Source organism: Kogia breviceps, chromosome 15 (genome assembly GCF_026419965.1).
Source record: "Kogia breviceps isolate mKogBre1 chromosome 15, mKogBre1 haplotype 1, whole genome shotgun sequence".
Classification (NCBI taxonomy): Eukaryota; Metazoa; Chordata; class Mammalia; order Artiodactyla; family Physeteridae; genus Kogia; species Kogia breviceps.
Window position 1 is genome coordinate 15,299,018 of NC_081324.1, and position 17,727 is coordinate 15,316,744.

The 17,727-nt window shown below is 43.3% G+C and overlaps 1 protein-coding gene across 18 annotated transcripts in view; it reads right to left on the reverse strand.

Moving 5' to 3' along the window:
* The window catches only part of ZNF532 (zinc finger protein 532), a 103,105-nt gene that overhangs the window by 14,455 nt on the left and 70,923 nt on the right, over positions 1 to 17,727 (reverse strand). For 17 of the 18 annotated variants that reach the window (XM_067014981.1, XM_067014977.1, XM_067014967.1 and 14 more), the window contains 2 exons: positions 15,255 to 15,417; positions 11,318 to 11,599 (listed from right to left, as the gene is read on the reverse strand). In XM_067014981.1, coding sequence (XP_066871082.1) covers positions 11,318 to 11,599; positions 15,255 to 15,417 — 445 coding nt within the window. Of the gene's footprint in view, positions 1 to 10,678; positions 10,758 to 11,317; positions 11,600 to 15,254; positions 15,418 to 17,727 lie in introns of all 18 variants that reach the window. The other variant, XM_067014982.1, reaches the window with a different exon arrangement.

The following is a 17,727-nucleotide window of genomic DNA, read 5'->3' on the forward strand; positions in this document are numbered from 1 at the left end:
GGATGCTGCATTCCCGGGCAAGCACACAAAAGCCTCCTCACGTCACACCACAATACCGTACCGATATTCTGAAGCCTCACCGCCATTCTCAGATCTGGTTGAATGCAGAAACCCAATCCCAGAGCAAACCTGGACACTTCAGGTCATAAAAGAAACGACTCTCTTCCCCTAGCCTCAGCCCACTGGATCTATACCTACATCTGCCTGTCGGGGGTGCCAGGGGTAGGGAGGGGGCGCTGGGGCACAGGAAGGGACTGAGGTTGGACAGAGAACAGGGGGTGGGGGCCCTGGGGGGCTCCAGTCTGGGCTGGGGGCAGTGGAAGCAAAGAGGAGGAAAACTGCTCATTGGTGACAAGCAAGGGAAGTAAGTCCCCGGCTTCGGGCAATGTTTTTAGTAACAAATGTTCTTAGGCCAGCAAGTCCTGGTACATTCACCCAAAGCAGACGAGGATGGCCAAGTCTCGTATTTCTCCCATCTGGCAACAGCACCAGACCAGCATCCAGGGAGCCTCCACCTCCTAAACCTCAAGAGATAAACAGAAAGGGCCTAGGGAGGAAGGGTCTTCGTCTGTGTCCAAAATCACAGCAGCCCTGATGGGCCATGCACCACAAGCACCCAAACATCTGCGAACACCTCAGTCCCTGCAGGGGCGGGAGGCGGCCCTCTCTAACCAGGTGCTGCCTACACACTCTCAGGGCAGAGGACCACCGAGCTGTACTTCAAGTGCAAAGACACGCTGCGCTGCAAGGAACTATATTCAACATCCTGTGATAAACCATAATGGAAAAGAGTATGAAAAAGAATGTATATATATGTATAACTGAATCACTTGGCTGTACAATAGAAATTAACACAACATTGTAAATCAACTATACCCCAATACCCTAAAAAAAAAAAAAAAAGATACACTGTGCTGGTCGGCAGCACCAGCACTTTAAGTTCAACGAGCTCACACCGATCCACCCCCTTCCGGCCAGAGGCTTGCAGCTGCCAGGCAGCAAGGTACAAACATACAGGTGCCGGGCTTCCCTGGTGGCGCAGTGGTTGGGAGTCCGCCTGCCGATGCAGGGGGCGCGGGTTCGTGCCCTGGTCCGGGAAGATCCCACATGCCGCGGAGCGGCTGGGCCCGTGAGCCGTGGCCGCTGAGCCTGCGCGTCCGGAGCCTGTGCTCCGCAACGGGAGAGGCCACAGCAGTGAGAGGCCCGCGTACCGCAAAAAATATATATGTATACAGGTGTCATCCACACTTACAAAAAGGAGTGAGAGTAACCAGCCAGAGCCTGGGCCGGCCACACCGCAGGCCCAGACAGCCTGGCTCTCCAGCACCCCGTGGGGTCCAGGGCTCTCTGGTTCATTCCACAGAGTTAACTGAGCTCCTACATTCACTCACCAGGATCTCCCTGCTCTGCAGCGGGAAGATCACAGTCTGCCGAAGAAGACAAAGAAAAATAAAGAGTGGGCGCCCCGTTTACGACTGCAGTGGTCACAGGCAGGCGGAGAACACAGAGGGGCCCCGCGGGCACGAGTAGCTGGATCCACCTGGGAGTTAACCAGGCAACGAGACAAGGACAGGGATTTCCAGGCAAAGGGAACTGAAGTGGCAAAGACAAGGAAGAGTGTGGTGTGCGTGAAGGGACCAAAAGCAGCTCTTTTTGCTGGAACCACAAGGCCTGGCAGGGCAGGTGTGGGAAGGCCCAGGTGAGACACCAAGGGCTTCGGGACTCCACCTGAGACAAGCCCACAAGGGTTCACCGGGGACAGACAGACAACATTCCCAAGAGACGCTCTGGCAGTTGTGCGGGGATCTACCACTAAGCTGTGTTATCTGCTGCTGGGTCTGAGCTCCTGAGTTCTGACTGCAGGGCAATTGGTTCTGTTGGGGACCCTCTACTGGGACCACGAGCAGCTCCCGCTCTGGCTCCACCAGCCCCTAAATCCTACAAGATTTTCAGAGGCAACCTCACTGACCTGATGACTGAGACTTAACATAGTTGCCTACCACTTTGTTATTATGTTTCTTGTACATCATTTTTTTTTTTTTTTTTGGCCATGCTGCAAAGCTTGCAGGATCTCAGCTGCCCGACTATGGATTGAACCTGGGCCACGGCAGTGAAAGCGCCAAGCCCTAACCACTGGACCACTAGGGAATTCCCTGTACATTTTTCAATTTGAGGTTTTATACTTAATATCTAATGGACTGTGCAATAACATGCCATGTCCTACAGTGAATCAGAAAATGTTCACTAAAGGAGCTCATAGAGAAACCCATTCTTATCCTTTAGACCATGTAACTGGGCATATGTAAATATATACTTAGGGCTTCCCTGGTGGCACAGTGGCTAAGAGTCCTCCTGCCAATGCAGGGAACACGGGTTCGAGCCCTGGTCCGGGAAGATCCCACATGCCGCGAAGCCACTAAGCCCGTGCGCCACAACTACTGAGCCTGTGCTCTATCTAGAGCCTGCGAGCCACAACTACCAAGCCCACGTGCCTAGAGCCCGTGTTCCACAACAGAAGAAGCCACCGAATGAGAAGCCCGCGCACCACAATGAAGAGCAGCCCCCGCTCGCCGCAACTAGAGAAAGCTCTGCACGGCGATGAAGACCCAATGCAGCCAAAAATAAATAAATTAAATAAATAAATTTATTTTAAAAATAAATAAATATATATATTCAAAGTTCTTCAACTTTGTTTGCAGAAACCTCTGGTGAGTTTACAGAAAAATGTCTCCTAAAATAGCTGCAACAGACATACGAGCAGATATAAATGTTTTACATCTAAGAGCAAATCTTCTGAAGCATCTGAAAAAAAAAAAAACCCTTCTGGCTATACACAAAATTTGGAATAATATTTTACAGTCTTATTTGAGTCACATTTTCAAAAGAACTCATTAATCTTTCTTGAAGGTTTTATTTTTCATTTTCTGTCCCTCATGAATTTCGGAAGTGGAAACTGGTCATTCAACTTGTCCTTTCATCTTCTTTGAATTTAGTGCCAAATCTCACAGCTCCTTCTCTACATCTGTAACTGTATTTTGGTTCAGTAAAACAAGGCAGAATTGCCGGGAAGGCGGGGGCTTTCCAAGTTCTCCTAAAATAGTTTAACTGGAATATATCAGAAACTAACATCAAAGAAGTAATTATTAAACTTTTTAAATTTTTGGCCACACTGGGCGGCTTGCGGGATCTTAGTTCCCTGACCGGGGATTGAACCCAGGCCCTCGGCAGTGAAAGCACGGAGTCCTAACCACTGGACCGCCAGGAAATTCCCTAAACTTTTTAAATGGAAGGTAATGCCCACGATAAAAACTTGCTGCTTTCTACATATTTTAAAAGATATATTAACTCCTAAATTGAAGTTATTCTCCAGTGCCATCTCCCTGTTAGGCATCAGTCAGAGGTGAATAGTGAATACCCGCAACAGCTCATCACGCAGAGTCAACTAATTCCTTTAGAGCAGAACTTCAAGGGACAAATCGAGGGGAGGAGTGTGAGCAAGTGTGACGGTGCCACAGTTACCCACGGTGGACCCCACCCAGGTCCCACCCGCCTCTCCACGCCCCAGCCCTCCAGACCCAGACCATCAGACAAAACTCTGATCCTGACTCTACTCTCCCTGAGAGCCTCTACTGCAGGTAACTCCTAGAGTCAGGCAGCGGACTCCCTCACGCACTTGTGCAGGTTTCCGAGTTCTCTTTCTGCGGGAAGATCCTCTGTCTCCCAGGAAGCCCACTCCTGCTACAATTCACTCAGCCACAAACACAACCCAGGCAGTCTCTAAGAAAGGGGAGCCACCGCAAGCATCGCGAGACCCCCGCAGCAAGACCCGCACAATGAATTAACGACCCCTCCCATCACTGCAACCACTCCAGGAAAGCCCTGGGCCCAGCTAAGGAATCTGAGACTGTTACACTCAACCTTCTCCCTAAACCATAGACACAGGCTCGTTTAAGGATGACACAACCAACTTTAACAAAGACCAAACGCCTAAATTAAAGTGACGAAGTATGGAAAGTCACACATTTGCTAACTGTTCCACATCGGTACGGAAAGATCCAACGAGACGAAAAGTAAGCTATTTTTGAAATATCAAGCTTTCCTGCTCTGCAAACAGTAGCTGCTCAGCATTACGGGAGTCTGGATTGGAATCCTACCTCTGCTGCTTATAAGCTGTAGAGCCTGGGGTAATAAATCAACCTTCCCTAAGGTTCCATTCCTCGCCTGTAAAATGGCATTCGTAATAACATCCACCTTAGAGACTGCTTCAAGGACAAGTGCGCTACTTATTAAAATGGTGCACGCCACACAGGCAGCAAGTCCTCAACCCCTGCCATCTCATCACTCCACCTTTCAAATCAGCACAACTCACCAACATCATCAATAGGTGTGTCTTAATATGCTTTGAACTAAAAACTTCGACATTTTTCCATTTAAAGTTTTTAAATCACATAGAAGACTTTTACAAAACCATATAAAGTATACTAATATATTATCTAATAGAATAAATAAAATATAATAAAAGTATAATTTAAATTATATAGTAAAATATATAAATATATTCTAAAATTTTACATATTAAAATTATAATTAAATTATAATAAAAGAATAAATATATTAATAAAATATCAATTTCAGTGGCCAAAATTAAAAATAAGTCTCCTAAAACCAGCAATGATGTACATTTCTTGCACAAAGCATTAATATACAAACTCTAATTTATGTGACTTTCAACCCTTGGGCTCAAATCCGATACCAAACATACAATCAAGTGGGAAACCATCCTTCACCAACAACTGACCAGGAGGAGTGCAGAATACACGAGTGACTTAAATACACTTCTCCTGAGACCTTGAGCAATCACAAATAAGTTCTAAGCCAAAAAGATAGGAGAAACTGATTTTTTTCACCGCTTGCCAGGGTAGCATAATTTTGGCAAAGTTAACACCACCACAGCTAAAAGACTGAGTTTCAGGATAAAAACCTATTCCTCTTACAGTCATATTAATTAAGGGCCTTTTCGTATTCCTAAGTAACTAACGCAGGCATAATGACAACAGGATGAACTCTCACTAAGGCTAAAAGAATGAAAGTGAAACCATCTGGCAATTAATTGCAAACAGTTAATTGCAAATAATATTTTCATATTCTTAACTAATAATCAACAGCACAGTAAAGCAGGAAGACAGAAACAAAAAGGAGATGTAATTTTCTCTAAAAATGTTTCAGAAAGATTAAGGGAAAAAAGTATGCCCTATCATATATTTTATAAGCATGGCTAGGATCCAGGTCGGATGGGTGCTTTAAAAAAAAATACATACATAAAAACACACACACAAACGTATACACACACAGGAAACTCACCATCATTTAAAAAGGCAAATGACAGCACGCTCACATCAACAGCTCTGCTAATCTCCCAGACACTTTCATCATTTCATTCTCCCATTTTCCGTTTCTGCCATTGCCCCCTGTTCTCCTACATCTCTGAGTATGCTGAAAAGTGTATTTCACAACAGAAGAGATGAAATATCACCAAGTATTCCAGGTCACGCACAACCAGTACCAAAAAAGGAGGCGATGAGATCTGTGAACTTTTTTTTTTAAGGGTTTTACAAACTCATTAGGAACAGAAACATTAAGACATCCTGAAATATTTTCCAATTAGGCATTGAATAGTGAGACTCCAGGCCCAGCTGCTCATCTACTCACTCACGAACTTTCCATGAGGTGTGTCACCTGCATTCACCCCCAACACTGAGCATGAGGTGAAGTCCCGTAAACAAACGCACTTGGGACCAGCCTCCCCTGCACCATAAACCAGCAAAGGTGTGTGCTTCAGTCAGATGAGTGAGGGCCACAGCAGGTCCCCGGTGATACCAGTGCTCTTGACCCTTCCTACACACCAGAATCACCTGGCTTAAAATGCCAATGCCAGGTCCCATCCCCAGCATCGCCCAGGAAATTGGCCTGGGGCGCACATGGGTGCTGGGATTTTAGTGTTCCAGGTGATTCTAACGTGTGGCTCCTCTGTTGGACTCAGTTCTGCTGGGGGTCACAATGTCTTTGTTCTGCAAGTTCTGCTGCAATTTACAAACTCGATCAACTGTAAGAAGAAATGCTTTTTACAGATGGATGGAATGACTTGAAGAAACGCTTTTTGCAGATGGATGGAATGACTTTTAGACTATGATCGCATACAGATGCCTACTTCCTGGTAGCTAGGCCACCACTGCATGTATTACTACAGATGCTTTCATTTAATCCCGGTGTGGAGTCTGAAAGGCATGCTTTCTATTCCATCCCTTTACAGGTGGTCACTTGGCTGCTGCCCGAATCTACCTGCCCATGACAAGTAGGTAGGTATTTCACCCACAAGGCTGGAGCTCCCCTGTAATTAATCATGCACTGGTCCTTCTATGGAGGATACAGGTATCTAAAGACAGCTATCAAAGCTCCCTCGGACTCCAACATCTTTTCCTCCTTACATTGTTTCCAGACCCTCACCCTTCCGGTTACCCTCCTAAGTACTAGTGTCAATACCCACCTTCAGTCAGTGCCATGAGAACCCGGGCACACCATTTCCAATGCTGTAGCCACCGCACTGGGCATGGTAAACACTGCCTGTCGTTTCCCCCCACCCCCGGCCCTCCAGCCGGGGCACAGTGAAGACTACACTGCCAGTGGGTGTGGTCACATGACCTGTCGTGGCCAATGGTATGTGTTGCATGTCACAGCCAGAATATAAGGCATGTGATTCCCTAGTCTTTCTTCCCTACTGCAGGGGCACCTATGTTGAGATGATGGGGGTGAAAGAAACAGTCTTGATCACTGAGTCACTGGGGGGAGAGCTGCCCCAGAGAACTGCTCACACCTGTAACAAACTCTGCACGGGCAAGAGACAAGCATTTCTTGTACAAATCAATGGGCTCGAGGGGCTCTAGGGTACACCAACGGTTCTCAAAATGGAGACCTATAAGAAATGCAAATTATCAGGCTCCATCTCAGACCTACTGCATCAGAAACTGTGGGGGGGATGGAACCCAGAAATGAAGATTTTAACAAGCCCTCCCCCAGGGGATTCAGATGCATCAAGTTTTGAGAAGCACTAGCTGGATTACAGTGCCAGGTCAAAGGGCATTCGCTTCCTTGATGTGAATGCTGTCTCTGCAGCCACAAAGGATGGTGGTCTTAAGATGGGCAAACAAAGCTGGAATGTTCTTTCACGTAAGATAACTAAACCCCATCTTCTCCACATAATATCAGTGTGCTTGATTTTTTAAAACCTAAATGAAAAGTCTGTGTTTAGGGCTTCCCTGGTGGCGCAGTGGTTGAGAGTCCGCCTGCCGATGCAGGGGACACGGGTTCGTGCCCCGGTCCGGGAGGATCCCACATGCCGCGGAGCGGCTGGGCCCGTGAGCCATGGCCGCTGAGCCTGCGTGCCTGGCGCCTGTGCTCCGCAGTGGGAGAGGCCACAACAGTGAGAGGCCCAAGTACCGAAAAAAAAAAAAAAAAAAAAAAGTCTGTGTTTACTTGTTAAGATTTACCTTGTGAAATCCCTCCCAGTTTCTTTCCCTACAGTCAAAAGTCACTGACAGAAATATTGGGTAAAATCTGATCTAAAATGGAAGCTTCCTCTTCAAAAGAACAATGAATCATGAGTCAGCTATAAATTCAATGTCTCATCTAGGCTCCCTTGTGCGATCCTACACAAAGCAGTACTGAGTGACTCTGTCAAAGGCTGTGCGAAACCCAGTTACTCTCCATCTCTGGTGTTATTCTACCTACCACCAAGTAAGTACCCTGGGGTAAACAAAAGAAAATAAAACTTACCTGGAACTACCTGTAGTTAGGATTCACCACATTCTTTTTCCTGCTGCTCAGAAACAAGCTACTCAACAACCTGTTCCGTGAAATGGTTGGGCTCCGTAAGGCCAGAGAAAGAATGCAAACCCAAGTCTGTCAGGCTCTGAAACCCCAGGCTCCTCCCAATTTCTAGACACAGAACTGGACCACGTCTATACCCCGAGAGAACCTCAGAAAGTCTCATAAGGTCCATTTTGATGGCATCTGAGTCCCAGAATGCAGTAAATGCAGATCTGCTTTAGGATCTTTCTATTTAAAAGTTAATAATGGTCCCTTGATGGGTAGGGGTACCTGGCAGCAAATGAGAAAATGGCTACAGTTGTCATAGATCACTGAGTCATTCTCAAGATATGAACAAGTACAGACAACTTTCACTTTTTAATTTACTATCAGGTGCCTTAAATTCTAGATTTATTTGATCTGTGAGAATGACCTCAGACACTATCTCACTGAGGGGATCCTAATTTGAGGTCCCTAGAGCAACCAAGGAAGTATCTCAGGAGGTACGTGAGCCCCTAAAATTGTATATAAAATTCTGTGTATTTGTACATTTATCTGGGAGAAGGCTCACAGCTTGGATGAGATCACTGGATTAATAATACTGACAAGCTCATCTTTCTGATTTTATATTTGAGAATAGTCTAAGTTCCTGTTGAACAGGCTTAAAGCTTCTGTAAATGATACAAGAAGCTGAAACACGTGATAGGTGGCTGGATTTCAGGGACTGGAATACAGGCAAGAAACCACAGCTATAAACAGAGATTTGGAAGTTATCTGCACATATACTGATATATATGAGAAGTGAAGCTGTGAGGATACCTGAAACTTCCCAGAGAGAGAATTACCAGGAGAAAACGCAGGACAGAGTGTACTGTTTCACACTTAAGAGTAGAAAATGCTTTTAGGAAGCACTGTCCGTCGGGTGAAATACTGCAGTGGGTCAGCGACGTAAAGACGGAGAAACGACCGCCTGCCTCGAAAAGGAGGTCACGAGTGAGGTGGGTCTGGTGACTGAGGAGCACAGGGGGTGGAAATGTGCGGACGGCAGGGTGCCTGCTGGCTGTCCGAAGGAAGGGGAGAGAAAAGAAGGGGGCAGGAGATGAGGTTTGGGGACAGGAGGGAAGAAGGAAAGAGTGGGAACAGATACAAGGACGTCTGTAGGTGGGGTGTGGAAGCAGAGGGCCCGGTCTGACTCAGCGCGGAGAACTCACGCTTTGGTTTCTGACTCAAGTTCAACACTCTTTTAATTTCAAAACAGCTTATAAAGACGTGTCTTTCCTTCCCTCCCCACCTCCCTCTAGTTCTTTCAGGAGGCCCCCGAGTGAACAGAATTGAAGCTGTAATCTAATCTGATGTGCCTCACTCCAAAAGGCAGAGAGTCTCAACTTCTTCAAAGCTAATCCTAAAATCCCGCTAAGCTAAACATTTCCTCGGTGACAAGCGGTGCCCCCAACGTCAGGGCTCACACCACGTACGCTACGCGGCGCGCATGCGCACACGGCCAGCTGTGGTCCCGCGGGAGGGTGTGACATTTCATCCCACCAGCTCTTTCTCCGAGCTGTCTCTTTATGTTATATTCTAGACCCAATAATTGTCAGACGTGCAAGATAAAGATATTAAAAAAGAAAGAAAATAATTCTGAAAGGTTCCAAGTTGGTTACAGAAATCTCAAATGTATAAGAAATGAACGGTTCGGACTATCAGATAATTATTACCGTCTGGCTCTTGTTTCAACATTTGTTAAATCCAGTTTGGGTGCCAAGAAAAGAAGGCTTTTCCTAGAATCATCACAATGGGCTCTGAAAGAACTACAGGTCGTGTATTTATATAGTAGGTTTATCAAGTATTGCTGCAAAAGAACTACCAAATATTTAGCACGAATATTCTAAGATGCTACAGCCCATGAGGGGAGCCTAAGGCTGAGACAGTTAAGTGAGCGATGTGCTTGCCGCTAAAGCCATTTATATTCTATAAGTAACTAATTCTTATCTGAGGGGATACTGAATTAAGTGTAGCTAGACAAAATATAATAAAAAAAAAAACATCTTTTTGCCATCTGTGATCATTGTGATCAATGCTCAAAGGCAAGTTTACATTGTTTGGATGGCAGGAAGGTCAAACATGCCAGCTTCACGAGTACCTCAAATAAACAGCATAAATGAGAATACAAAGTAATGCTTTTAATTAATTTGTAAATGCTATAGAAACAGACTTTTCAAGGATCTAGTATATACTAATCACAAACCAATTCTTATGCACTTTTTACACAGGTTCCCCAAGAGTAACTATTTGGTTCTATTGGCTCAAATAAAGCAATAAGATGGTTTCTTTAAAAGTACAGTGTATCTGAACCAAAAGTAGGACAAGCTGGTATTAGGTGCCTCGGGATGTGAAACAAAAATACAGCACCGATGACGGTTTCCCATCTAAAAAATTCAACCTGAATCTAATCCAATTTCTAGGAATTATGGGATAAAGAGAAACCAACAATGTCAAAAGGAAGCAATTACCTAAGTCCAGAAATGTGAGGGACAACTACAGGACAGAGAACCCAATTTTTCCAACATATACAGCACATTAAAAAATAAAACAAAATGGAAGAAGGAATGCTAGAGAATAAGAGACTTAAGTTATACAACAACCAAATGCAAAGCAGACTCTTCGGATCCTAACTGGAACAAACCAACTTTGAGACAATGAGAGTAATATTAAAAAATAATCTTGCTAGTTTTATTAAGTCTAATAATGGGCATTTTAAAAAATCCTAATAGTTAGACATGTATACTTATTATTTGAAAAAGAAAAAAATACGCACACTCAGATTTTTCAGAGATTTTGAGTTACAGAGCTTCTCCCGGATGATTTATGGATGAGGTCCTTCTCCTATCACCAAACTCAGGAGAGAATCACAGAAGTCAGACAAATGTTACAGTTCTCAAAACACCCACTTTCTTTCTCTCCTCCTTTCTCCTTTATTTGTCTTAGAGCTAACAGGCAAATTCAAATGTTTTTAACTTTGGTTTATCATGGTTCTCTGTTTCCTCAGCTATAAACACGGGTGTGGTGGATAACTCCCTGCTGGCCTCCGGGAGCACAAGTGAAGGCCTTATCAGCAAAATCGCACAACAAGATTATAAGGACTTGGAGAGCCTTTTTTAAAAAATTCTTTTGGCCGCGGCACGCGGCACGCGGCACGCGGCACACGGCATGTGGGATCTTAGCTCCCCTATCGAGGATTGAACCCGTGCCCCCTGCAATGGAAGTGCGAATTCTTAACCACTGGAACACCAGGGAAATCCCAGAGAGTACCTTTTATAGATTAAGAAACTGAGGCTTAGAGACAATGAGTGATTTTCGAAGTCATCCCACTAATTACCGGCAGAGCCAAGCAAGCACCCACGCCTTAGAGTGTCCTCCTTACACTGACACAGGGAGGATTTCACTGGTCACTTACCTTCCCGTGCTCCTTCCTCACGTGGGAAATGTAAACATCTCTTTGCGTGAATAACCGGTCACACTCCCAACACGTCCACCCAGGACTGGCCACTTTCTTGGGTTCCAGAGATTTTTTCACAGGTGATGGGGATTTCTTTTCCAATTTCTCTTTCCCGTTCACAGATCTGGTGTCCTCTTTGTTTTGATTTGCTGAATTCTGAGTTGTAGGCTTAATGCTCAAAGGCAAGTTTATACCCAAGTTTGGAGGCCCTTCAATACTTTTCAATGTTCCATGCATAGACTATGTTATAAAAAAAAAGAAATATCTTTCACAAGTCACACCACTAAAAGAAAGCACATGTGGACTATCTTACTACATTATAGACATTTCAGTACGATTTTATTTTCACTCAGAAATATTTCTTAATATAGCAAGATGAAAACCTAAGCAAAATATACACATAAAAAGAAATAAAGGAGTATTAACTTTTACAGTTGCTGTAAGTTATGCGTTTCTTGTTCCAAATAATTTTTAAAAGCTTATTTGCTTGTGCCATTTTAAAATTTGAAAAGAAAGACTTCTGTATTGAGTCCAAATCATTCCTGGCACTCTGTCATCCCCCAGTGTACCAGAGTGAGTCCTCTCTACCACAGACCAGACCACTTCTGGTGAAGAACATTTTACTTTCACATCTACCCAGAAATGTTTAAATAGGCTAATATACTGGTAGGGGTTCAAAACCCTTAGCTAACCAACTTTAACAAACACCTGAGACCAATGCGTTAATAGCAAACCCTTCTCCCTCCCTTGAATGTCTTTCACATTCTTGAAATACTTCTTACAGTTTGGGTTTTTGCTGGGGGGATTTTTGGTAATTTTAATCTCTCTACCCCTATCCCCATCCATCCCTTCTTACCGACAGCACCCAGACGTGTGAACTATACACAGGAGATGCTCAAAAAGCCTTTCTAAATTGCCTGTTTATTATCATTAACATAGTAGCCTCCATAGCCTCAACTTAAACTCACAGGATTTCAAAGTCCACTGGCGTAAAACTAGTGCAATTTGATCCTGAAGATCTCACTTTGGTTTTTGTTTTGTGTTCTAGAAGCCTAGAGTCCAAAAAAAGCAAGCAAGCAAATATGTCCGTGCCTCAATTTACAACTTATCTTTGGATGGGGCCGTCTCTTATCAGTATCCTCTGAGTTCTTGAAACTTCAGAAAGACAACAGGACACGTCCTAACTCGTGTTAGCACGGCTAGTGCCCTGGGCCACAGAGAACCACACTGCAGAGACCTCAGCTCCCTACTCTTGAGTGTTCAGGTAAGAAGCTGTTCCTTTGGCAGACTCACCAGCATACTTTCTCAAGGCAGGCGCTTCTCTAAACTGTACCAAAAATTAACCAACCTTCAATACTGTCTCACCCCAGAGGGAAAAATGGGGCTTCTATAATTTCCTCATGAGCAGAGGTTATAGGTCTCCCCAGACGATCGTTAAACTGGGCTGTGAAAAGGGCCTGGGCTGAGTGTCTTTGCAAAGAGAAAATCTGGGGAGAGACGTCATCTCTTGACACCAAAAACTGTGCATTTGCTTCTTTTCCACCATGCAGTGCAGAGGCCTCTGTGTTTAAATGGTCCTTTTCGAAACAGAAGCCAAATTTTTACATTTTTAACCATTTAAAACCCAAAGAAAATAAACCCCAAATCTTCTGATATACTTTTCATAAGGTTCTAGGCAAATGCACTTTTACTAGCTAAAAAGTTGAAGAGAGGGTAAAGTATCAAAGTATTCTAAGATAGCCTTACGCTACAGAAGCTCCAGAAAAGCAGCAAAAAGTTCTGCTGTGACCACAGAGCAATGGAATGTGTGCAAAAAATGAGAATTTCTGATTTACTCATTTTGTTTTTATATTTTAAGTAAAAATAAAATTATTTTTTAAGGACGAGTGTCTTTTTTTAATAAAAGAAATACAACAGAATTCTTCTGCAATTAATGCTTCCTTAGCTCCTGCAACAGTAAAAAACCTGAATGACTATAACCTGAAGATTTACTTTAAGTGCAGATGCCAACATAGAGCACAGGGGTCCCACAAAGAAATGAAACAAATTGGATTAAATTGGGCAAATAAAAATCTACCTCTAAATAAATATGTATGTAGAGAAACACGGCTCCCGGGCTCCTTTCTCTTAATTTCTTCCTCATGAAAAACTGAACAGCGCTGGTATTAGACAATGTAAATAAATTCACAAGCTAGATATATACATACATTTAAACAACAAAAACAGAAACAGGGTGCCCCTAAAACTATCTTTATTCTTACCCAGCCCCAAACACATAAAGGGAGGATAGTATTTTTGAACATACAGAACATACTTGAAATAAGAACATAAGTGAGCATTCCCACTGTTTTTGTATCACGGAGTCTCGTGAAGGTTCGGATGAACCTAACACAATTCTCTCTTCCTTGTGGCCACAGAGTTTTACCAGTCTTCTTCAGTCTGTGTTTCTTGGAACCTTGCATTCCTCCAAATTCACTATTAACACAAGGAAGACCCTAACCACAAAGTTGGATGACCCCACTTCCAGATGTAACGTGAGTTCCAGAGAGCAAACACTTTAAAAGCCTCTTAAGAAGCCTCTTTTCTTCTTTTCCTCGCGCCCCACCCAACCCTCGTATCATACATGTAAAATATCTGGGCCTAATTCCAATGTCCCTGCGTTTTTATTAGCAGTATGTAGTTTTTCCTGATCATTCATTAAATATTTATTGTCAAGATAATCTTGTAATTTTAGTAAGAATCTTTAACACATCTTAAGAGGATTCTATTGTACTTCAAGTGAGAATGATGAAACACTTCTCCCATGCATTTTACTCGCCCTAATCATGCCACACCGTCACTCCCTTCACCTGGCTTCTAGTTTGAGTGGCCTCTCTGAGAGGTTTTAGGCAGTTATGCTCACATGCACTCAACACGGGAACTTTCAAGAATTAAGAGTCCGTTCATTTAACTAACATGAGATTAGAATAATTTAGAGACTTGGTTTGCTCTTTAAACGGACCTTTTCTGTGTAATACATTTAAAAACAGAAAAACTAAGAGAAAGATAGATAGATTGAGTTCATGATAATATGGGGTCTGTTTGTTGTTTCTCTTTTCAAAAAGGGAGTCACTTTAATCTCTGAGAGCCGATGGATATTATCTCCTAATGACATAGGAATCAAATTGCTTAATCTCTCACAGTGGACAGTTAAGAGGCTAGGACTAAGCTCTGTCCTTAGTGAGCTTAAAAGGCTATAAAGAGATTTAGGTGCCCCTTTTGAGGACTGGAGAGTGGGTCGTCCAAACTGGACATTTATTCATTTCATTAAGTGAACACCCAGCAGGTGCCAGATACTGTGCTGTATCCTGGACATTTCACTGTCACTTTACATGCAAACTTGAGTAAAAAAAAAAAAAAAAAAGACTACAAGATCCAGGGCATCAATTATAATGCAAACTTAACTGTTTAAGTAATTTCAAGGGAAGACCTTCATTTTTCTAAACACACCAATATATTTATACAAATTAACATAATTCATCAGAGTCCCTGTCTATTTCTAAATCTTACATAACACCAAGTTCTCAAAAAAGTAAACTTCACAGCCTTGATTTTCACATATGGGGGGAAAAATATAAGTCCTAAAGCTTGATTATTCTTTTGAAGTCAGGGCATGCATCTGTTACTTTGCTTTGATTTTTCATGGTATGCAGACCAGGGCTCGGGAATAAAAAGCATCCTTCAGTTAAGTGAACTCGTGATGACAGCATGTTGTCAATTGCTGATTACGAACGACCAGCGTCCATCCCTTCCTTCGACAGCACATGCTTTACCGTAATCTGCAGCTCAGCCTTGATTTATGACCCATGAATGGATCTACGGTTCATTTAAAGGACGTAAAGAGATGTGCACACACCTTGATATGGTCCATCATGAGTTGCTTCTGTGCATATAAGAGAGAACAGTCGGGACACTTGAAAACGGACACCTTCTGGTTTTCGATGTGTTGGTCAAAGTGGCGATACAGCAGGGTTTGGAGGGTAAATACAGTGTCACACATGGAACACTTATATATTACTCTAAAACAGAAGAGGTGCAGGGAAACGTCAGTCAGCCCTCATCTCTCAGGCCAAAGGAACCACTACTTCACATCCAAGAATTCAGGAGGCAGAAGCAGCGAGAACAAACAAACACAATAAAAAGAACAGAGCAGTTTAGCTTTGAAACAAACTTTCGAAGGCAGCTGGCATCACCGGAGTGCAGCTCAACATTCTGGGTAGAGGCACTGGACCACATTTGCTTAGAAATCATTCGGCTACTCACAGATCTACAGCTGACACACTTTTACAAGGTCTCTACTTGTAAGTTACTTTAACACAGAGCAAAAGCATCCTTGATTTTTTTAAAAAAATATTTTTAAAGATCAGACAAGGAACACAGCCTGATGGTGGTACCCTAACTTGAGAAAATCTGACTGATGAACTCAGCAGGCCCACACATCTTGGATGCCTGAACACACTGTTACTTGTTCCAAGTTTTCTTTCAGAGTTAGCAGTAATTTTACATTTGAACGTCACTATTTCTGTACCTGCTCTTAACAATGAAAGCCCTGCACCAGGAAGCAATTATGCATGAAAGTAAAGACGCATAAAAGAAAATCCACAAATCAAATGTTGCTTCAACACCTGAATGTCTATTGTGCTCTAAATGGTTTAAAATATACGCACTGTCCACTACAAACCATTTCCCTACCTAATATGTTACTACCAAGCAGCCTCCTTAAGTTAATTCAACAGCTCTGAACCTTCTGGACATAATTCCTTTATCCATCCACACTTTCCTCTGGCCCTCAGGAGAGAGTCCTCTGGGAGAGAGTCCTCCCCGCTGCCAACCTTTGCCCCCAGGGATTTGCTGGGTCACTGGTGAACACGTCTGCTGCCCACAGGAGGTCACCCTTTCCCAATAGGGTCGTCCTGGGCCTTAAGGGAGGCCCTAGGGACACCTGTGCTTCCTCGGAAGAACCAGGAGCACCAGAACAAAGAATCCCAAAGAGCAGCTTAGGAAAATGGCAGAGAAACACTGATCAAAGGTGTGGGCCACATGAGAAAGAAAAGGCTGAGGTTTTGTGTGCTATTTCTACGCAAAAGTTTAAAAAAAGGAATGGCTTTCTTCTTGCAACCACTTGTCTCCTCGTAGGGTCTTCTTAAGAGAGCACTTCTCACATACCTTTGGACCTCGCTCTTTACTTCTATACCCCAAAATTATAGATTTAACTTGTTTTCTCTTTTTCCACATGAAATTTATAAATTTAACTGGCGTTGAGTGACACGTTTTTAGAAGGTCCTGACATGTCAGTTACCCTGGCACAGAGCACAGGCACCCTGGATGGGAGAAAGGAGGGTTTTTTTTTTTACAATCAGACACGGTTTACAGGATTTCATCATTCAGCCCAAAGGTGGTACATTAATCATGTGTCACCCTTAAGTCTACCAGATGCGACAAAGATGTGTGTCTCCTCACCGTCTGAAATAGCTTAGAGCTGGAAATAACCCAAACACCTAGGAATATACGTACTTAAATAAGAGCAATAATGTATGAATTTTTTAAAATTATGATGCAGACATATACCAATGACATGGAATGATCTTCATGCAAATTAAAAAAACAGGTAACAAGACAGTATGTGGGATACGACCACATGTGTTCAAAGGGTATAGAAAAGAAACAGATGGTAAATAACTATCCTCATCTCTGCTGGATGGTAATTTTTTATTGTTTTGCTTGCTTATACTTCCTGATTTTTCTGTAATTAGCAGAACAGCCTCAAAAAAAGTACTAAGACTTACTAGCTAGGCTAAGTATTTTCTCAGGACTCTATTCTTACACTTTCAGAAATAACTCTTTCGTGAAAAATGGCAAGGCTTGTTTTATTCACGCTACATTCCTTTCAGGTTTTGTTTGTTTTGCTTTGTTGCCTTCTACTGAACTGCAAAGAAAGTATAAAACAGGACATAATCTATTTACTTCAGCATTTTTCTGAGGAACAGGTTTTTGGTGTAATACTGGAATACACCCTACAAACCACTAACAAATAAGCAGGGGGAGGGACTTTCCTGGTGGTCCAGTGGCTAAGAATCCTCCTTCCAATGCAGGGGACGCAGGTTCGATCCCTGGTCCAGGAACTAAGATCCCACATGCCACGGAGCAGCTAAGCCCTCACGCTGCAACTAAGAGCCCACGTGCTGCAACAAAAGATCCCGCATACCACAAGGAAGATCCCACGTACCACAACTAAGACCCGATGCAGCCAAATAAAAAAAATAAAAATAAAAATAAAATTAGCTATCCTTTAAAAAAAAAAAACAAAACAGGGGGAAATGGTGACCTCA